Here is a 20,861-nt window from a genome sequence, read left to right as displayed (position 1 = left end):
CAAGTCTATAAGGCAGACATAATCTATAAGTTTGAAGATCAAATTGCAGATGTTTACCTGGACAGATGTTTTATACTTTTTTGGTCAAGTTGGACATGTGTGATATCCATGCCTCAACTTGAGGGGGAGTGTTGGATTCTATTAGGAGTCTAATAAGAGTTTGTATAGGAGTTAAATTAGAGTTTGCATTCATGTAAACTTCTATTCCTTGTAATAGTCTACTTTCCACTTTATTATAAATAAAGGGCTTGAGATCATGGATCAATAAGCCATTCTACTACAATCGTTTCTTTCAACAAATAGAATGGAATACTTTTGTTGATAACAACAAAACTAAATGAAAGAAAATGACATATCATACTCAGGCCTTAAGAAATGAAATACCATACATTGTTCTTCCCAAATTTCCTAAAAGATCGCCAAAACTTATATTGCGGACTCCTTTGGCAACAGCACTTTGGAATACATCTACAAGGAACCAATGTCAGTTATCAGCAAGAAAACCAGAACCAAAAAATTTATTGCCCTTTAAGTCCCAAGTCAAAAGGTGAGAACCAATTAATTTATCACCATTTAGATCCAAGTTAAAAGCCAGAGAGTTTCACATAATGAAAAAATCAAATGTTGTGCATCAAAACTGTTACAAGCTCTAGGTTCTCGCGGAAATAAAAGATGAAAACCTGTTAATGCTTCAGTCACAGCATCCTTCTGTGCAGTCGGAGGAAGAAGCCTGCAGCAAATTTTCCAGGCATCATGCTAACCATATAAGTACCTCTCAATTATATCACAGCTAACAATAGATAAAAAAGATAAAAGTAATTAGAATACCCAAGAGTGACAAAATCCTTTCCCAGAGCATCAAAATCACGGTTTACCAGATGTAGGCAAGCTTCAATAAATCCATCTCGGAATTCTTGCTTGAATTCACCCATCATACCAAAATCTAGTCATAAAAGATATAGAAGTTAGATATTTTGCAGAAGCGAATGCTGAAGCAGAATACTTTTATTATTTACAGTTCATTAGTATCTTTAGCTGGGTATGAAAGCACCTCCTACTGCCCCATGCTCCCCCCACCCCCCCCCCCCCCCCAAAAAAAAAAAAAAAAAAAAAAGGTAAACAACAAAGAGAAGCAAATATTGTTTTTTAGAATTTTGCACAAACAGGTGTAGATCACCACAAAATTTATGATCTCTGATAGTTTGAAATTTGTCATACTTTGGTTTTGGTAGATGTCAAAACAGAATTGTTGTGAGATACTCTTATCCTTAAAAGGTTTTTTTCTTTTCTTTTGGGGGGTTGGGGGGGCGCTTCCTTTAGTTCCAGGTGGACTTGAAAATCTTCAGAAAAATACCCAAGTAGGCCAGCTTCCCATCAGATGTACGTAGAAGATTTCCAGGATGTGGATCTGCATGATAGAATCCATACTCCAAAAGCTGGTTAAATGAGCAGTAAACTCCCACCTGTCAAATATACAAACAGAGCTCTCTTATAAGAGTTTTTGTGAAAAAAACTAGATTACTTGAACTAATAAAATGAATTTATGTAGAAGGATGCATTTCATTTATCTTGAAAGTTTACCTCAACCAAGTAAAGATCTTTCACTTCACTCAATCTTCGCCCCTACATAAATATAAAAGGGAGTAACATGTGCAGTAATCGAGAATCTAAGACCAAATCAATACCAGTATAGAAGCAGACTGGAAGAGGCAAAGATGATGGACCAGAAAGTACCTCCACCCATTCCATAATAAGGATTCGGCGAGTTGATTGTTCAACATACATTGCTGGTACAAAAACATCTTGCAAACTGCCATACAGTTGTCTGGTGGCCATTTGAAATAGAAAGGAAGAAAAGAACTCCATCCTTAGATCATCAACCAATATTAAGTTCCAGGTAACACTTTAAATAAATTCACATGCGTGCGTGAGTGTATATGGTAAATGCACTCCAAGTAAATGATCAATACAAAAGAACAGAACTTTATTATAGAACGCCAAGGGAAACAATTAGCAGTATACATCTTCATCCATCATAAAGCTAGAATACAGCAGCCCTACTGTCAAGATTTGGGAGGGAAGACTGTAAATAGAACAAGACATAACAGAATTGAAGAAACCTTAATGAAATGAGGCAGGCAAAGCAAGTTGAAAATGACTGAGAATATGACGTAGGAGAAACCCTAGAAACTAGGGGACCTACAAAGTGGGCTACTAGACTCTTAGAATTAAACACCTATTCTTGACAGATAGTAAAGAAAGGAATTTGCAGCACTTGAAATCTGATTAATCATGCATGTAAGACAGCTAAAGTAGAGAAATAAACACAATAAGTCTTACTGGTAAGCACAACTAAACAAGAATCAATAGGGAATCAAGGGGATGGGGATCTTGGCACCATAACACTAACTTGAATGCAAGGTAATTAAGAAACTTAAAGAAAAATAGAGCTGTCCTAATCAATATCAGATTTCTAACAAGGAATTCAACAATTAACAATGTAAAGGGAGTCTTGGGAAGTTTTTGTTTTAAACAAAATTACTGCCAAAGAATAAATGAGAAATAGTTTGGGAGAGATAATGTTACCTGCTGATCCTGGCTGCAAAACAAGGGTTAGAAAGCATCTAGGAACAAAAATAAGAGAAAGAAAAAATATTTTGAAGTAGTGGTGAATCCTAGGAAAGGAAAAAAAATATTTTGAAGTAAAGGCATATCCTAGGGAAGAGAGTAGGTGATAAGAGAGAGGGAGAGAAAGAAAAGAAACAAAGAAAAGGGAAGGGAGACTAACAAAATACAACTTGACTGTTGTATAAGGGAAAGAGGGAAGGAAAAAAACAAAGGTTTTTTCTGCAGGAAAATTATAACAACCGTGGGGTTTGGGGAAGAAGAAGAAGATTTCTAGGAAAGAAACTAGATATTTTTTGAGAAAAAAAAGAGTAGATCTTTATAGAGGAGAGCAAGGGGAATTTTTCTAGTGGGAAATAAGGGTGAAAGGAGGAGAGAGAGCTTACCTGGAGAGAGGGGGAAGGACTAGTACCGCTAGGGGGGGGAGAGAGAGAGAGAGAGAGAGCAACGTAAACTTCTTTTCTAATTCTTTTTTTCATTCATTGATTCCCAAAAACAAATTCCATACAAAGTTTAAATAAAAAAGTTGATCCCTCACAACCCTACATGTTTAATTCCCAAAATAACCCCGACTTAAGTTTTATATATAACCCAAACTCAAAATAATTCAAAATTAGGCCAAAATAGACTCTAGGCCCAGCCCATAAAGACTCAAACATGAAATTAAAATATTTTAATAGTAAACTACTACCCAACCCACTAAGACTAAGGAAAATAACATGACAAACTGCTTATGAGCAGTGTTTCTCATCGAACCATAGGATCCTAGCAATCCGATTACCTCCGAACTCATCATCCATCCACATAGATGCTGTCATGGGATGATCTCTACGTCGGCATCGCCGGTAAACTCGGAACTGCTCACTGATGTCCTCATTAGAATGGCATCAGCTCCTCCTTATCTAGTTTCTAGAAGTTTCAAGCACAATTGTAAGTGTCTAGGCAACCCAAGGCGTCAGAGAGGGTCCAGACACTAGGCTGCTTCGAGACTTTCTCCCTAGTTGCTCGATTGAATTCTATGTGAATCCTAATATCTTTGGTTGTTAACCTTGATTGGCGCTTTTACCAGCTTGACATAAAAAATGCCTTTTCATGTGGCGAATTGCCAAAAGTTCACATGGAACAACCTCCAGGGGGTGTTGATCAGGGGGAGGATACTCAAAAATTTTTTAGGAAACAAAAAGCCATTTATGGGCTGAAAAGCATGGTTTGATAAATTTAGCAAAGTTGTTTTGCATGTGGTTTTCTCAGTTTTCTCAAGTTATTAGTTCTTATTTGACACTAGGAATCTCAACTTATTATACTCATTGCTTATGTTGATAACATCAAAATTTCTGGTAATGGCACGCCTAGGATAGATGGAGCCTAACTTGAATGAGGGTCTTGTTCTTCCGAAATTTTTTAAGAGAACCAACTCAAATGGGACCAAGAAAGAAATTTTTGATCTTTTTTTTTTGGATGAATAAATAATTATAAAAAACAAAGAAGGAATACAAGATGGGGAACTGGATATATGAACTAAATATTTTAAAGATGGGGAACTGGAATCGTCAGGTGTTAGTCTCGTCTGAAACTTGGAGGAAATATAGGTAATGATCCTCCAAGTTTGGTTGGGTTTGGATGGCTAAATTGGATGCTATGACGGGGGGGGTGTTTTGGCTCTTCTGGGGTGTCTAGGAAGTATGAAAATTCAAGAAAATTAAAATCTTGAATTGTCTTGGTAGGATGGGGTCAAACTAGGCTAAGGTCACTAGGTTTAGGTGATGATGTTTCTAAAGTTTGGATAGATCCAATGGTTAGATTGGTATAGATCTGACCTTGAAATTTGGGTGTAGTGGGAAGTCCGACAATTGAAGAAAAAATTAAAAATAAAAGGGTGAGATGGAAGGGGTATAGAATATGCTAAGCTGACACTTTCATGGAAGAGATGCCTTGTTTCATGCAGTGGAAATGGAGGACTCATCTGAATACAAGCCGAATCCACAGCCACAGAGGAATCTCAGCTTCACTTCACTACTGAACCTTTCACTCAAGCACCTAGAGATACCTTACTATTGCTGGATCATGTTATACTCTGAGAATAACAAACAAATAGGCTGCGATCTTATAGTAATCTGAACTGCATAGTTATTACTTATTACATGCAATGGTGGCTACTTATAGCCTTAACAAAAGCTGGTTTCCAATAATATAGGAATCCTAGTTGTACTCTAACAACTTAACTGAATTTTAAAACAAACTCTAATTGCACTTGGGTTTTATAGTTCAACCCTTACAAGGACTCTCCATCAATTATAATAAGGACTAATCAAACAACATGCATTAGCCTTAATAAGGACTAATTAAATAAGATGCATCAGCTCTAATAAGGTTCAATTAAATAGTATGTATCAACTCTAATAAGGATTAGACAATAGAAAGACTAAGTAAAGGGATTTTCGTACTCAATTAATCAACCCATGTCTTAGGTTCATTAAGTTGGCCAATTATCTATGAAACTTATCCAATAGAGATCCAATAGCTGTATAACCTAACCCTAGGCTATTTCTAGGAAAAAGAACTTTATTTGGGCTGGATCTGCATCAAGGATTGCACATGTTAAGATTTGCTTACATTGGCACTTTCAGATGGACTTGGGTGCTCTCCATCATTTTCTTAGTTTTGAGGTTGTTTGTAATAAGAAAAGAATCAATTTCTCTCCACAGATAAGGGTCCTCAACTTTCTGAGTCAGACAAGGACGTAAGTCAATAAGCCTTATATAGAGTATAGATACCTGCTATTGATCCTCATGTCAAGCTTGGAGCATCTGATACTTCGAGTTTGAAGACAAACATCAGTATTGGAACTTGTTGGCAACCTTAGATATCTTACTACTATTTGAGCCAATCTCCTTGGTTATTGGGTCATTGGGTGTGATTATTTAGTTCATGGGGGCACCTAAAGCAAGTACACTGGGAGGCTATTTGTCATCTATAGTATATCGAGATACCTAGAGGAAGTTCAAGAGAAATGCCTATTTATCATCATTATATTTACACTAGTATTGCTGCTGATTCGATGCTGATTGAGCTAGGACTAATGGTGACTGATGGTCTTGGTAGAAATTTCATTACATGGAAGAACAAAAACAAACTACTGTTGCCCTTCAGGTGCTGAAGTGGTATTGAGCTATGGTACATACATCAGCTGAACTCCAAATTGATGGAAATGATCAACGTTAACCAAATGTCACTTATATTGCTTATACCCACTTGTTCGAGACAAGAGCCAGATTGTTCGAATGCAATGATAGAGAAATTGATCTCCATTCCCTTTGTAATCTCACATAGTAAACTGCAGAATTGTGAATCGAAGCTTCATTTCGGAATGTTTCATACAAGGGTGTTCCAAGCCGCGCATATGGATGTCTGCACTTCAGCCGGAGGGGGTGTGTTAGGACTAAGGACTAGCCATGGTTTATGTCCTATTTTCTTCTTATTAGTAGTTTATTAGTGAGTGATTACTTTGGGGTATACTAGTGGTCTATTGGTGAGGCGTAGTTCAGGGATTGAATAGCTTTGTTTACTTAAAGTTGTATGGTTAGTTGTCATAATAAATACAACTTCTCATCCGCATCTGGGCAAGCTGTTCAGTTCTTGAACCATAGACTCCAGTACCCATACTTTACCATCATATGGTTTGCTGTTTGATTGATGTTTTGGTATTGTAACAATGGCTATAATTTTTATTACTGCTTGGAGAGTGGGGTTCTGTGTTCTGGGGATGGTAGTTGCCCTGAACTCAAGTTTATTAGTAATTTCTCCACTAATAAATTTTGTTGCTATTTATTAGCAAAAAGGAATAAATCTAACTGGTTAAAACTAGGTTGCTTGTTTGTTAGAGAAATTTTTGATCTCCTCTATGAAGTAGCGCAATGTTAAAGAAAATTCAATAATATTTTAATGGGTTTATTCCATGCAACCAACAACTGGAACTGGATGACTTCAAATATATGGTATAAACAGTATGCCCATCATATTTGACCTATTCAATGTCTTGCATCTAATTTTTTTTTTTAATGTCTTATTCCCCAAAAAAAAGCAATTTTCCTAATCAGAGATGCATGTCCCATAACACAGTTATCTCATAGACCAAGTCAAAGCCAAAAAAAAATCAAATATATATTAAGGGCATACCGAGTGCACGAAGCTCCTGTTACCATCATAAAGGATGAATCTATAGAGGTCTTTCAATAGTCAAATGCATGCAATTCAATCCAATCTTAAATTCTCCTACCTAAACTTCAATCCGTTCCTTGCTTCTTCCCTATAGTCCATCTCCTGCATTCAATGTGATTTACCTGTATTCAATGCGAAGTTCTAAGAATATGCATTGACATCATATACTTATCATACAGGAAAGAAAAGACAGAAAAAAAAAAAAGAGGAATAAATTTTAAGATCAAATATCAATGAAATATAGGTATAGCAAACCAAAATTTAAACACACTTTTAAGGAACCACAAGGAGGCCTCCTTACATGCAATGCTTCCCAGTCAGGATCATATTGAAGATTTGGTTTTCCTATGGAGCCAAGAGATTGTACAGTGAGCTACATCCCTTTTTCAGCTCCATGTGGATGTTTATAGAAACAGAAAGGGATCTGTAGTAGAAGATACATCTAGGCTACAGAAGAAATTTGAGATGAAGAAAGCTATGGTCTGAGAAGCGAATGTAAAAGATGAAATCTGAAACTGTTGGTTGGCAACAGAATAGCACCTATGGCCCATGGGAAGGAATCGACACAGATACCAAGGCATCAGGCATCAGGCATCAGGCATCAGGCATCCAGTCACGTTGATTTTTTTCTGCTCCAATGACCTAGACACCGTGATAACTATGGTAACTGGAGAGTGGAGCAGAAAAGTAGAATACCTTATCCCCAACACTAGTTACGCAAGCACCTTAATTTTGTGTTCATGAATCTTCAGTGTACAAGCATCAAATCGAACAGCAACCCTTAAAATTAAGAACTTAAATAATAGAGGATGGATACTAAGAGGGAAAAGCCTCCCTTCTTGAAGGTTCACCCTTTGTCATCAAAGATCAAGAAGAAGGACTACTAGGAGTGGGCCAAGGTGCAGGGTCCAGACATAGAGGTATACATTCTGATAAAATTGTTGCTTCATATGATGCTTCTAGCTTTCCAGGATTCAACTAGTCATTAGGCTTCATCTGCTGCACAAAAACATAATTGACATCACATGAAGATGAAATTGAGGGTTTCATAAGAGTTGCTGCATCCTTTCTTCAGCTTCTACCTTTACACAATCAAATATCTCAACTTATTTCCTCTCCCCCCCCCCCCCCAAAAAAAAAAGTCAAGTACCTCAACCTTTGCTTTCAGCCGTTAGTCCTGGCCTCTCTTGGATTATTGATCTACAGTCCGGCATAAAATGAGACAGATCTCATAATTCTCTAATTCCTATTATGCCTTTACCGTTAAAAGGATTGACACATGATTCTGAAAACAACTCTTGACATCTTTCACCAGGACTGTATTGTCGTTGGGACTAACCAACGGAGAAGCCTAAGGGTACCCTTTCAAGCCACAAGATCTTGGTCGCAAAAAAAGGTCCATGGTCTGCAACTCAGTTTTCTGCAACTGCTGCAGTATGGGCAGCTCTGGAAAAAAAATCATAATCTCTCTTCATCTGGGAAAAAAAATTGCATGGAATAGCCTAGGGTAAAATTTTACCTATGCCACAGCCAACTAACCTAGATCGGAAGTCAGAGTACCATTCTGATTTGAATTTGTAGAAACTAATGTTTCCATTATGTTTAGGCCTAAAATAGAGTGGATGCCAAGCTTCAAGACTATCTTGACCATATGGACAATGAAACCTACCACTGAGTTTTGACAAGAAAAACATACATAAACGCTGAGATCTCAGCCAGAGTACTACTTGATAGTTATTATGCTGGACTTTCATTATCACCCAAATCATCTAAGCACTGAAACTCTTATGGACTCTTCAAGTCAAGCAAGGTGCTCTCGCAAACCCAATTCCACTTATCACAGGATGTGACAAACCCAGAACTTGGAACCAGTACCTACAAGTGGAAGACAAAGGAGAGAAGAAGAAAGAGAGGGAAACAACTGAGATAGAATTGATAAATTCACAATATACCCAACTTGTGTTTTGCCATGGCTTTCATCCTTTTAATTATAATCTTTATCACACAAGATGGGACATAAGTAGAAGCAAAGACTACCCGCAAATGTAAATACTAAATATAAAACAAAACAACAAAAGTAGCACATTGCTTGACATGGACCATAGAAGTATGAAGCAGCAACCCCTTAGTTTTTAACAGTTTGTAGAAGTTTGTGCTCTTCCATTTTGAATGTTGTGTTTAGTCAAAGGAACAAATAAGCTCCTATGTCCCATCAGGTTATACAACTCTACCATCTACTCGGAAACATAAGAAGTGGGCCAACTATCTTCCAAAATAATATAAACAATAGTGATCTAAAATACAGTATAAAGGGCAAATATAAAAAAGTATAAAGAGATAAATATATACCCGGAAAAGACTGGATGCCCATTCATCCAGCACTGCCTGCAAATGAAGTTCACTAATAAAAGTAAGCATTGCATGAAGCAGGGAAACAGAGCCCATTGTTTCTGTACAGGAAACAGTGATGCCCTCAATTATAACACTCAAAGATGCAAACCTAATCAAATCAAATGACAAGCCCCTCCCAGCAACCCCCCCCCCCCCAAAAAAAAAAACCCTCCTGCAGCACATCACTGTGCAGCAATGTTACCTGAAGATCGGTATTAATCTTGGCAGCTGTCCGAACCAATCCTGCTAGATATCGAAGGATAAATATATCTAGAGCAATTGCTGCTTGAACTCCAGGCCTCTGCACTTTAACAGCGACAACCAGTCCACCAGGACGAAGCCTTGCTTGATAAACCTGAGAGGTTGAGAAAGTTAAAAATCACGATTGGTTATAATCAAGGCATAAAGTATCAGTATTGGATATTCTATTGAAAGCGTACTTAAGAGAGGTTTTGCCCTGTATTAATGTTGGAGATATTATGCATACAGTAATGGTCAAGGAATGTAAGGAAATGCTTAGCATACACGCAGAATACAGTCTTGAAGCATAAAGCTCCATAATAACTGAGCTGTAAAATAAAGATGTATGGAAAAGATAGCAAATCATGCTTCAAGAATCCAGTTTCAGAGCCCAACTTGGTCAGCCAAAAAACTTAATTGCGATGACATGGGACAACTTAATTTCAATTCGATTCCTTTTCTCTGAGAAATTGACGACAGGTGGAAAGCATACAATTACAATACTGAATCTCTATTTAACGCTGTTCTCTTAACTTGTATCCTATCTCATCTCAGAATTGCAAAATAAAAAACAAAGACATCCCCAAGATCTAGTTGAGGTCCAAAACCATGGAGCAAATCACAATGAAACAAGTGCATTTCATTCATTATATACAAAAAATAAGCTTTCTTACATGTATGAATATCAATTTCTTTAGGCATCATATTGGCAGCTTAAAGATATGATATGCATCTGTTGGGATCGATGAATGTGGTAGGATTAAAATCTTGGTTATAAAATTATAATACTAAAGTCAATATCCATGTTGTGTACATGAACTTACCAAAATAGGAAATTTGAACTCAACAAAGCCTTAACTGAATTACAGGGGTTCAGCTAACGAAAAGCAGGGCAATATGAAGACTTTCTGGGAGCTCACCAGTCCCAGTACAACCTCCATAATGACACTAGACTGCAGAGTTTTAATGAGATCTATTGCATTAAGATCTTGAACAATTGAATCAAGACCCTATGAATTATGACGAAATACTAACCTGCCCTAGCGACGCTGCAGCCACTGGTTCAGGTGAGATCTCCGAAAAGAGTGAATCAATTGGCAATCCCAGCTCTTGTTCTATTGTTTCAAAAGCAACTTCAGATGAGAATGGTGTTATTCGATCTTGCAACAAAGAGAGCTCCGCCAAGTATGTCGGCGGTATCACATCCTACAAGAAATGTTTTCCAATATATCTTTAGAGCTGAGGAACAACAATAGTGAATCTCCAGTAAAGTGCAACAAGATGTCAAAAGACTACTAAAAACTTGGTTGATAGTCAAATGCTCCACAGTATGAAAACTTTAATTGTCTTCCAGATATAAATTTGTTCATGCGGTAGTAAAAGGAATAGAGTATCCCAAAGAAATTTAGGGAAACACCCATAAACAACTAATGGGATATGAATGGAAGGGGATTGGAACTACATAATATACATCATATCAGAAGCAGCAAGTTAAAAGGTTCCCAAACAAAATAATTTTCAAGAATTATTTCTTAGCAAAACTAAAATTAAAAATCTAGATGATTTATTAAATAAAATACCCTCTATATTAGCACTTTCAACTGTTCTCCAATTCAAATCACTTTCAACATCTTAAATGGATCAGGCTTTTTCCTCTCTAACATTATAAGTAGAAGTTTCGATTCTTAAATTGACATGCACTAGAAATGAGGAAGTTAGTGCTACTAAAGCTGAAAGCTGTAATTCAGTATATCGGCAAGTTAAAAGACAGTATACTTGAGCTGTTGCTGAGTACCATATGAAGATTCCTTGACCAATAAGATCTGCTTGTCAAGTTGCTCATCTAGGAAATCCCCTCATCCACACCCAACAATATAAAATAAAAAGATACATAGACATGGTAATGCAGCATTGATTCCAAATCAATAAATCCAGCAAAAGATCAATTGTGATAGATTTGCATATAGCTACAAAACAGTATCAAGGACAAAATTTTCACTTTAGTGTTGTTTTTGTTTGTTCTTTCTTTCTTATTTTTTTTCAATCTCTTCCCTTTTCAGCTTAGTTGCATATATTTAAATGGTTGCAAAATTGGCAACTCCTGATAGTGTGGAACGACTGCTTGACTGCCAACAAAACTGAGGGGTGGCGGGTTTGTCAATTAACATAAAGATAGAAACTTAAGGGAAAACGAAAACTCAAGCTATTGGCAGCAATCATCCAAACCAGCTTTTGACTTTGCCCCACAACATTATGCACATGAATTAACTCATGGTAATGTAGTAATGTACATGTGAACAGTAAAATCTTTTAAAGAAATAACTCTGTCTTGGCCTTTTTCATGTTTTGATGAACTGATGTACATCAGCTTCTCACCGATTTCCCCACCAAGGCAACCCCCCAGAGTCCACCCCCCGCATCCCACAGTAAAGATTCTGAATGCCACAAACCATGTGATCTGTCTGTTGCTGTCTCTCAGAACTCACAAGCTCCACAATTAGAGTTATCTCTCACATTTTTATTCCAATTAATTTTTTAAGCTACTAATTGGATTTGTGGCTTTACTTTGTGGGGAAAGAGGGATGAGAAAGGAGATGAAAAATGGAAAATGACAAATGAAAGAAGAAAGTAAGACAAAAGAGAAACAGCCCAATAAGTCGAGAGATCTCAGCTAATAAAATCAGCAAATGGAACCTTACCCTCTAATGGGCTTTAGACTATATCAGTTCATCAAAAGTTCTCCTCATCATTTTAGGCCTGCCCCTGCCATTTTTAGCTCCTATAATCAGAATCATCTAACTCTTCCTAGCAGATGTATCCTTAGTCATCAATTGAATATGAGCCATATGACCATGCCAACTCAAACAACTTTCCCAAAGCTTATTGTTGAATGGGGAATCTCCCAAGTCAGCTCAAATATGCAAGGTAAAACATATCAGCGATGGCGAAAGTCAGCGATATTTCTCTGTTTTGGAAGATGGCAATATGAAAACCATTTCGAAACGATTTTTGCACAATGTCGCAGAAAAATCGAAAGGCAGGCTCTCAACTCTCTTCAGCCTGCATCTTTCATGACCGCTGCTACTCCTGACTCTCTCTCCCACTTGCGTCTTTCTCAAGCTAGCCAGAACAACCAAAAAATTAGAAAATAAATAAAATGAATAAACCCTAGATCCTTTTAGAAGATAAGATTTTGATGGAGGACCTTGAGAGATGAGATGAGAGGGGCACCACTGTGAGGACGGAGAATCAGCGATCTGAGGATGCTCTACCACCGTTAGGGGATGGTATTCGTTTTTCCACCACCAGATGATTCCACTTCTTCTGAATTTTCTGCACTTGTGATGATGCTTGTACCTCTTGTTGGTGGTGGAGATCCCACCAGAGTGTTCCAAGGACAGCTGTGATTACGAATTTCTGTGATTCTTCTTCTCCTTCCTCCCGCATGGCTGTGCCTTTCTTTCACTTATCGTCTTTCTCTCTCTCTCTTATTGGCGAACCACCATGTGTTCATCCCTATCGCCGGCGAAACCCCACTCTGTGGTTGGCAAAATATCACCGACATATTGGGGTTTCGCATGATTTTCCAGGGGCCGAAACCCCAACACTAGGTGATATTTCGTTCCTTGCAAATATGCTCATTTCTTACCTTATTCTTCCTAGTCTTTCCACATATCTATTTCAACATCCTCACTCTGTTACACATAGCTTCTTAATATGAAACTTCCTAAAATTGCCCAACATTCTGCCTGCTTACATCATAACCAATTGTACAGCAGTCCTATGGAACTTTCTTTTTAAGCTTTAATGAAATACGTTGGTCACACAGCACTCTAGACGGAAAAAGAAAAAAAAAATCAAGACCTAATACCAGTGTGAGATACTACTAAAAACTGGCAACGTTCAGTAGTCATGCAGAAAACAAATAATAAATCATTAAAATGAAATAGTTTTCAGCAACGCATCAGAACATATCATGACTCTTACGAGTGATGTAAGTGATCAATGATCATAAGATTGAAAAACATGTAAAGGAAATGGCAGGTTGATAATCCAACAAATAACCCATAAAGAAAAAGAAAAAGGAAACATACAGGTCGAGATGAGACAGCTTGAGCAATTTTGACAAATGCCTGCAAACCAAAATTTAAAGAAAATCATAATAATTAATAAGATAATTTGAACAGCCAGAAAAATAAATCTAAAAACAACATTTTAGTAGCAGAATATTGTAGTAGTCATACTGAGACATGGACAATGAAGGAGAAGAGCAACAGTAATTGATACAGAGATGGAACATACACCAAGCTATATATGGGAATTCTCAGATTCCAAAACTGATAGCAAGTTTAGATAAGATCTTTTTCCAGATTTGAAAGATTATCTATAGCACAAAATCAGATGTGAACCAGAAACAAGACCTAGAGTGATATCTTAATGGTAACTTTAGAATAACATTAGTACAACAGGGACACAAATACACAATGGTAAATTAGGCTGTAAGTGAAGATTACCAAATAAATATGAGCAGCATATCCTGAAATTCTAATGTCGAACGGATGGACAGATCTGATTAGTGACTAAAATAGAAAATGAATCACTTAAAATGAATGTGTTAACGGATGAGGGAAGTGAGGAAACAATAAGAAAAACAAAGTAATGCTGGGTTTCACACTGCAAAGTGGATTGGTTGGGTGAAACACTTACCTACTTGGATCAAACATAAGGCTTCTCCATAAAGAAGAATGATATGCAGAAGTAAATATTTATTTCAACTCATGAGTGAGGTGATCAACCCTCTAACATAAGTCCCTTTATATAGTCAATCTAAAAGATATTGAATACATCAGTGAACATAACACCTACCACAAAAATATTTACTCAAACCTAACATTGACTCAACCACTACCCAACTCTTCACAAAGAAAAAGCTCCTTGAAAATGGAGTTTCTTAATTTCAGATTTCAGCCCTTTTTATTGATTTCAATGCATTTATCAAGTTTCCACTCATATAATACTAGACATGGGCTTAAGTCTATCCATCGGAGACCATAATATGTAGGCCGACTCTAACTCACTTGAGTAGTCCTAGCCTATGAGAGTCATGGACTGATTTGGATCATACTCTTAGGCTATTTAATGATTAGAACCCTTGGACTTCTATTTTCAAGAGTGTGTCTTCAGCCGTGCATCAACAAGATTACTTTTTCCATTAAGAAAGATCTATCCAACTTAAAACAGCGCAACTAAGATTGTCCCTAAGTCCTTGTAAGATAACCTTCATTGCCTTATTAATCATTCACCTTTCTACAAGTTGATCATTTTTTCCTGGGAGATGAACAAAACTTTCATTACCAAAAAACTCAAGGGGGAAACGAGAAGAATATACAAGGGGGGAGCAGCCAGCCGTTAGCCAGGAGGCTAGAAGGAAAAGGCTAAACCCTAGGAAACAACAATGAGGTTGTTCCTTAGTGTGTTCAAAATAGGGGATGAGAGTATGTCTGGAGCCTAGAAAAGATCAAAGTAGTTGACTTTTGAAATCAAGTCCAAAGATCTAATCGGAGGTCTATCTCCTAAGGTTTCTTTCCCTCCATAAGTGATAGACGATAGTTCCAAATACCAACTTACCAAGTCACATATGGAAGAGCCAGAGAAGGACCTTGAAATTTGAAATCCATAACCAATCCCGAGCAAACCTATATGAGCGACCAGAGCAGGGCCGAATCGAGGACATGGCTTTTCAACATAAGAAGCAGGATCATTTCACCATGTGCAAAACATAAGCAAAAAAGACTATAGTGGCTGAGGATCTCATATAATAAATTTTCAGTTCACTCATTGGATTCACCATCTCATAGACAAACTAGATAGCTGGATGGAACTATACCAAAAAAGAAAAGAAAAAGATGCCTTAAGCTACTTTAAAGGTTCTTCCATGTCCACCTCAGTCAGACAAGAACAATAAGGATGTGGGGAATCCTCACTTTTCTTGCGTAACATCACATCTTTGCTTACTTTTGGCAAATATTATTTTCTCCGAACTCAATAGTTGTACTTAGGATATGCAAGACAGATCATATTATCCAGCTGAGTTGGATCAGCTACACACCCTATTTTATATTGCTTCCGAAAAATTGAGGCAAAGATAAAAGACGTACTGGACCAAGTTCAACCAATATTTTCCGCAGCTCTGCAGCTCTGACCTGTAAATAGAGGAAGACAAAGGAAAAAAAAATAGATCACACATGGCTTTATGAAAACAAAAAAAAACAAAAACTTCATGCTACAAACTAATCAAGAATAAACAGAACACTTTTAAGGCTCAAAGAATTAATCCAGCTCAGATATCAGAATCAGTGCTGTGTGCCACCAGACTTTTCAGACATGAATCTGGGTCATTTATGGTACTAACTAGATGAATCACTACATTAACTACAAACTTGAGACTTGAGACTTGCAGTTCTCCGTATTCACATGCACACATAAGCCTGTGTTTTCTTTCGTTTGGATGCTTTATCTTGGTAAAGTTTGAACCCTTGAAAGTCCACAGTCAGGAGGTTCAATGCGGAGATTACAGACGACCTATTTCTACATCGTGGATTTGTTACTCTAACCTGGAAATATTTTATGTGTAGCTTAGGAGTTGATTGGTTACCTACCATTGGAACTCAAAATGATCATCAGTTGGCCTATCTTGAATATTAATCCTAAAGTGCTTGCTTTGCATAGATAAATTCCTTGTGGAATTGGTAGGGAACTTGGGATGGTCCGAAAGAAAGGAATATGTATATTGTTGACAACGAAGATTAAAAATTGCCAAATGTAAGGGATTCGATTACTTATCATGAGGTGGGCCAATTCTTCATGACATAGAGAACCATTCAAAACTATAAGAATTGTTTTCAACAGAAAGGAAAACAAGAAGTCATTAACAAAGAAAAGCTAAAAATAAAAATAAAAAATAAAAACTTTAAGCTAAACACAAATGCTAATGAATTTGACAATAAAACTTGTTGGACAAAAGCTAACACAATTAAAACAAACAAAGGGAAGATTGCCGACAATAAACATTGTTCTTAAGTTTCCAGCACCAAGTGCCAATTTGTCAACCACTGGTTGGACGGTAAATTCCCAGGCTACTTGAGATGAAAAATATTCAATATTCTATTTCACCTGTATGCTGCCTGATGTATGGGGCTGTAAAAAAATTTCCCCCAATAATCATTTTTTCTTCAAAAAGAATTGATTTCTAAAGTCCCAAGCATTATACTGAAAATGAATACATGATTAGCGGATGATACAGAAACATGATCAGGAAGTTCATGAACCGGAAGACAGATGGAATAGTTCCAGCAAAAAGTATTGGGAAGGGAATTAAGGGGGAGGGGGGTGGGGAGCAAATAGAATGTAGAAATACTGGAACAAGTACTAAGGATGAGTTGAATCATAGGGACAACATCATTATTGTATCTAGTTTAACCTGATTTTTCTACTCCTAATTTCAGAATTTTTTTTAACAAATGTTTAACTAAATCAAAAAGAATACCGATTTCAGTTGAAAGCAATTGTACTTGGTTTATGAATCTATTCTCTTTTCTCGCTTGCCACCAAATTACTGAAGGGGGGGGGGGGGGGAATCAGTGTTCAGACTTTCAGTTGCCACTGAATTATTGAGGAAAAAAACACTGTTCATACTTCAGCTCTTAACGAGTAATCTGATTGTAATCTAATGAGATTACTTTTGGCCTGCGATGATTTGTATTCTACCTAAGAGGCTAAGAGCTATGCGTGTCTATCTATCCACCGACTTAAAGATTAGGAAAATAAATTGCAATGACAGCATGAATAGATATTATCAGCATTATACATTGGTTCTCTATTATTGGTAATCCAGGATTCGTGGCTAGAAAATGTACGGGATTGTGAGACTACGCTCACAGAGAACCTTGTCTTCCTTGTTTGGGGCGACTTTCACTCGATAAGCAAATAGAAGGAAAAAAAATACTCTAACTCTTGAATAACAAATTGATATCCATGTTGCTATCATAGAGATAAACAAACTCTCAGTCTCACAAGCAAGACCAGAAACACCCAAAGTTCAAACAAACCGCAAAGGAAAGAAAACATGCAAGTTATGTAAATCAGTAAAAGTGCCTCACCTCGAACATCTGATCTGATCGCTCCGTCAAGCTATCAAGATATCGTAGCCCAAACCATCGCCCTAGAGTATTACCTATCTGAATAAGACGACGAAGAACTATTAACGGCTTCTTCCGATATATGGAAGCAATCTTCGACAGATTATATTCTGTTAAGCTATCTGCCTCTGACACGCCGAGTTCGAATATGTAGCCGGAGTACTTGGTGAATGTATCTTCATCGCGAACAGCAGCTGAGATTGGCCGGTATCTCAAGGATTGAAATCGATTCAACGCTGGAAACTTGTAAGATCTAAATTTCCAGAAAACACCAAAACTGGATGAAGAGGAGACAGATTCAGAATTGTAAGGGCGATTCAATTTGAAACCGGCGTAAGCAGGAGACGAAAATGGCGGCAAACCAAGCGACATAACTGGTAATCAAGAAGAGAAGAGAAGAAATCTCTCTTCGCTCTCTCATCCACTCTCTGTTACAACTTACGCCGATGGATAATAAACACGAGGAGCAAACATGAAATAAGATTTGGCAACCTGTGATGTTGACGTCAATGAGGGGTATATATGTAAATTTAGTGGCTAAGTTGCCGCTGAATACTGATAAGATCGAAATTGAAGGCAAGTTGTGTGAGGTGCAGATGAGATGCGGATATGACGATAGATTCTGGAACTTTGGTTGCTGTTATCAAGCAATGCAAATCACTGAGAAAATTAAAGAGCATTCAAGCCTTCATGGTTCGAACTGGTCTCACCCAAGACATTTTTCTCGCGAGCAAGCTGATCGAATCCTCAGCTCTGTCGATTGCAGGACACTTGGAATATGCTCATCGCATCTTATCATGGACCCATTATCCCAATCTCTTCATGTGGAACACCCTTATCAGGGGTTACGCCCTTAGCGACTCTTCCAGGAAAGCTATCTCCGTCTACAGAGACATGCTCGCAAGTGGGCTTGTACCCAATAGCTTCACTGTCGGATTTGTGCTCAAAGCGTGTTGCAGTTTACTCAGATCAGATGAAGGAAAACAAATCCACTCTCAGATTATAAAGCTGTGTTTGGGTGTAGAAAATCCAGTGATCAACGGATTAATGAGGTTATATATCAGGTGCGGTGATATTGATGTTGCTCGCGTTTTGTTCGATGAAATGCGCGAACGAGATGCTGGCTCTTGGAGCGTAATGGTTTCTGGGTACGCTCAAAATGGGCGCCCACGAGAGGCATTGGCAGTCTTCCGAGAAATGCAGTTTCAGGATCTGGAGATTGACACATTCACCTTGGCAAGTATTGCTGGCGTTTGTGGGGATTTGGGGGCTCTTGACTTGGGCAAATGGTTGCATTCGTATATTGACAGAAGGGATATGAACATTGATGTCGTCCTAGGAACCTCTCTTGTGGACATGTACGCTAAGTGCGGTAGCTTGGACGATGCAATGAAAGTTTTCCAGAATATGAGCGAAAAGGATGTCATGGCATGGTCTACTACGATCGGAGCGTATGCCGTGCATGGCTATGGTGACAAAGCTCTAGATGTGTTTGCAGAGATGAAAAGAGCGAAGGTGAGACCCAATTGTGTCACCTTCACTAGCGTCTTATGCGCATGTAGCCACTCAGGATTGGTGGAAGAGGGCCGCCGGAATTTTCAAAGCATGTGTTCAGACTACAAAATCAAGCCCCAAATGGAACACTATGGGTGCATGGTTGATCTATTTTGTAGAGCCGGGCTGGTGAGTCAGGCGTACGAGATCATCAAGAACATGCCCATCGAGCCTAACGTAGTGCTATGGCGAACATTGCTGAGTGCTTGCAAGGCCCACGGTCATGCAGAGCTAGCAGAGCAGATCAGTAAACACATACTCGAACTAGAGCCTCAGAGTGGAGATAGTTATGTGCTTGTGTCCAATCTTTATGCTTCACTGGGAAAATGGTCGAGCGTAAGCAAGGTTCGAAGCTTAATGAAAGACAAAAAAGCAAAGAAAAATCATGGGCAGAGCTCTATAGAGGTGGATTTCACCGTACATGAGTTTGTGATGGGAGATGAATCGCATCCAGAGAGACGGGAAATCTATCAAATGCTTGACCAGATGGCCAAGAAATTGAAGCAGGAGGGGCACGTAACAACCACACAGGATGTTCTGCATGACATAGACGAAGAGGAGAAAGAGCATTCACTGGGTCTTCACAGTGAAAGACTTGCCATTGCTTATGGACTGTTACACATATCAGAAGGTCCTATTCGCATAGTCAAGAACCTTCGAGTCTGCAGAGACTGTCACGAAGCCACGAAGCTAATATCAAAGGTTTATAAGAGATGTATAATTATTCGTGATCGAGTTCGCTTCCATCATTTTAGTGAAGGGAAGTGTTCTTGCAACGATTATTGGTGATCAAATTCTTGCATAAACCCTAGAATTCTTATACTCGACTTCTCCACTTCATTCTTATACTCGACTTTTCGACTTCTCGACTTCGAAGGTGGAATCTGCACATATTTTGAAATTCGAATTGGAAAGGTAGATTGCACGGATTCACATCGTCTGTGAATCCAGATTGCACTAACAGATTTTATTAAAATAAAATAAAATAAAGATCTAATGTGAATTATCCAATTTTAGGGATTTATGATATAAACTTTTCCAATTTTAGGGATTTATGATAGATACTTCAAATTTGAGCTTAGCCGTCCAAACCAGAACCCATACGATGTCGATTTGAGGCAAGAGTGTGAGGATATAACCCTGGGCTCACTGATCCCGATTTAGGATAAGAAAATAAGGATATAACCAAGGTTTAAAATATCCCACCATATTCATCAAATTGATGCGATATATTTCGATACATCTCTCCATTAAATTAAACTATTCAGAACGATACAATACTTGATATAGGACAATACATCTCTTGAAATCACCTGACTAATTCGATGCTCGTTAAATTACACTAATCAGAGTGATATAGTACTCGATACAGGATGATACATCTTTTAAAATCACCTAATTGATACAATACTCGAGACCATTAAATTACACAGCCATACAGTACTCGATACAGGACGATACGTCTCTTAAAATCACATGATTGATACTCATACTCATTAAATCACACTCAATACAATACCGAAACCATACGTCTCTTAAAATCACCTGATCGATAAGATACTTGGTATCATACTCAATGCCGAATTATACGTCTCTTAAAATCACCTAATCGATCTGATACTCTATATCATATCC

The 20,861-nt window shown here is 37.8% G+C and overlaps 1 protein-coding gene and 1 pseudogene across 3 annotated transcripts in view; one reads left to right on the top strand and one right to left on the bottom strand.

Annotated features, from left to right (window-relative positions):
• The window catches only part of LOC149009233 (Protein kinase superfamily protein), a 37,922-nt gene extending 19,620 nt beyond the window's left edge, over positions 1–18,302 (bottom strand). For 2 of the 3 annotated variants that reach the window (XR_016174361.1, XM_089160994.1), the window contains exons 1-13: positions 17,634–18,301; positions 15,633–15,677; positions 13,569–13,607; positions 10,510–10,680; positions 9,437–9,589; positions 9,193–9,228; positions 6,902–6,945; positions 1,735–1,825; positions 1,582–1,623; positions 1,355–1,463; positions 829–943; positions 681–730; positions 390–468 (exon numbers count right to left, since the gene is read on the bottom strand). Coding sequence is in view for 2 of the 3 variants with exons in the window: in XM_089160994.1 (XP_089017120.1) it covers positions 390–468; positions 681–730; positions 829–943; positions 1,355–1,463; positions 1,582–1,623; positions 1,735–1,825; positions 6,902–6,945; positions 9,193–9,228; positions 9,437–9,589; positions 10,510–10,680; positions 13,569–13,607; positions 15,633–15,677; positions 17,634–18,044 (1,385 nt within the window). In the remaining variant the exon portion in view is untranslated. Of the gene's footprint in view, positions 1–389; positions 469–680; positions 731–828; positions 944–1,354; positions 1,464–1,581; positions 1,624–1,734; positions 1,826–6,901; positions 6,946–9,192; positions 9,229–9,436; positions 9,590–10,509; positions 10,681–13,568; positions 13,608–15,632; positions 15,678–17,633 lie in introns of all 3 variants that reach the window. The other variant, XM_089160995.1, reaches the window with a different exon arrangement.
• LOC149009232 (pentatricopeptide repeat-containing protein At4g21065 pseudogene) lies at positions 18,235–20,064 on the top strand (annotated as a pseudogene).
• Positions 20,065–20,861: the final 797 nt, after the last annotated feature.

This window comes from Hakea prostrata, chromosome 7, assembly GCF_041222555.1.
Source record: "Hakea prostrata isolate BN-2017 chromosome 7, UWA_Hpros_2, whole genome shotgun sequence".
Classification (NCBI taxonomy): domain Eukaryota; kingdom Viridiplantae; phylum Streptophyta; class Magnoliopsida; order Proteales; family Proteaceae; genus Hakea; species Hakea prostrata.
This window is presented reverse-complemented; position numbering and strand designations above follow the sequence as displayed.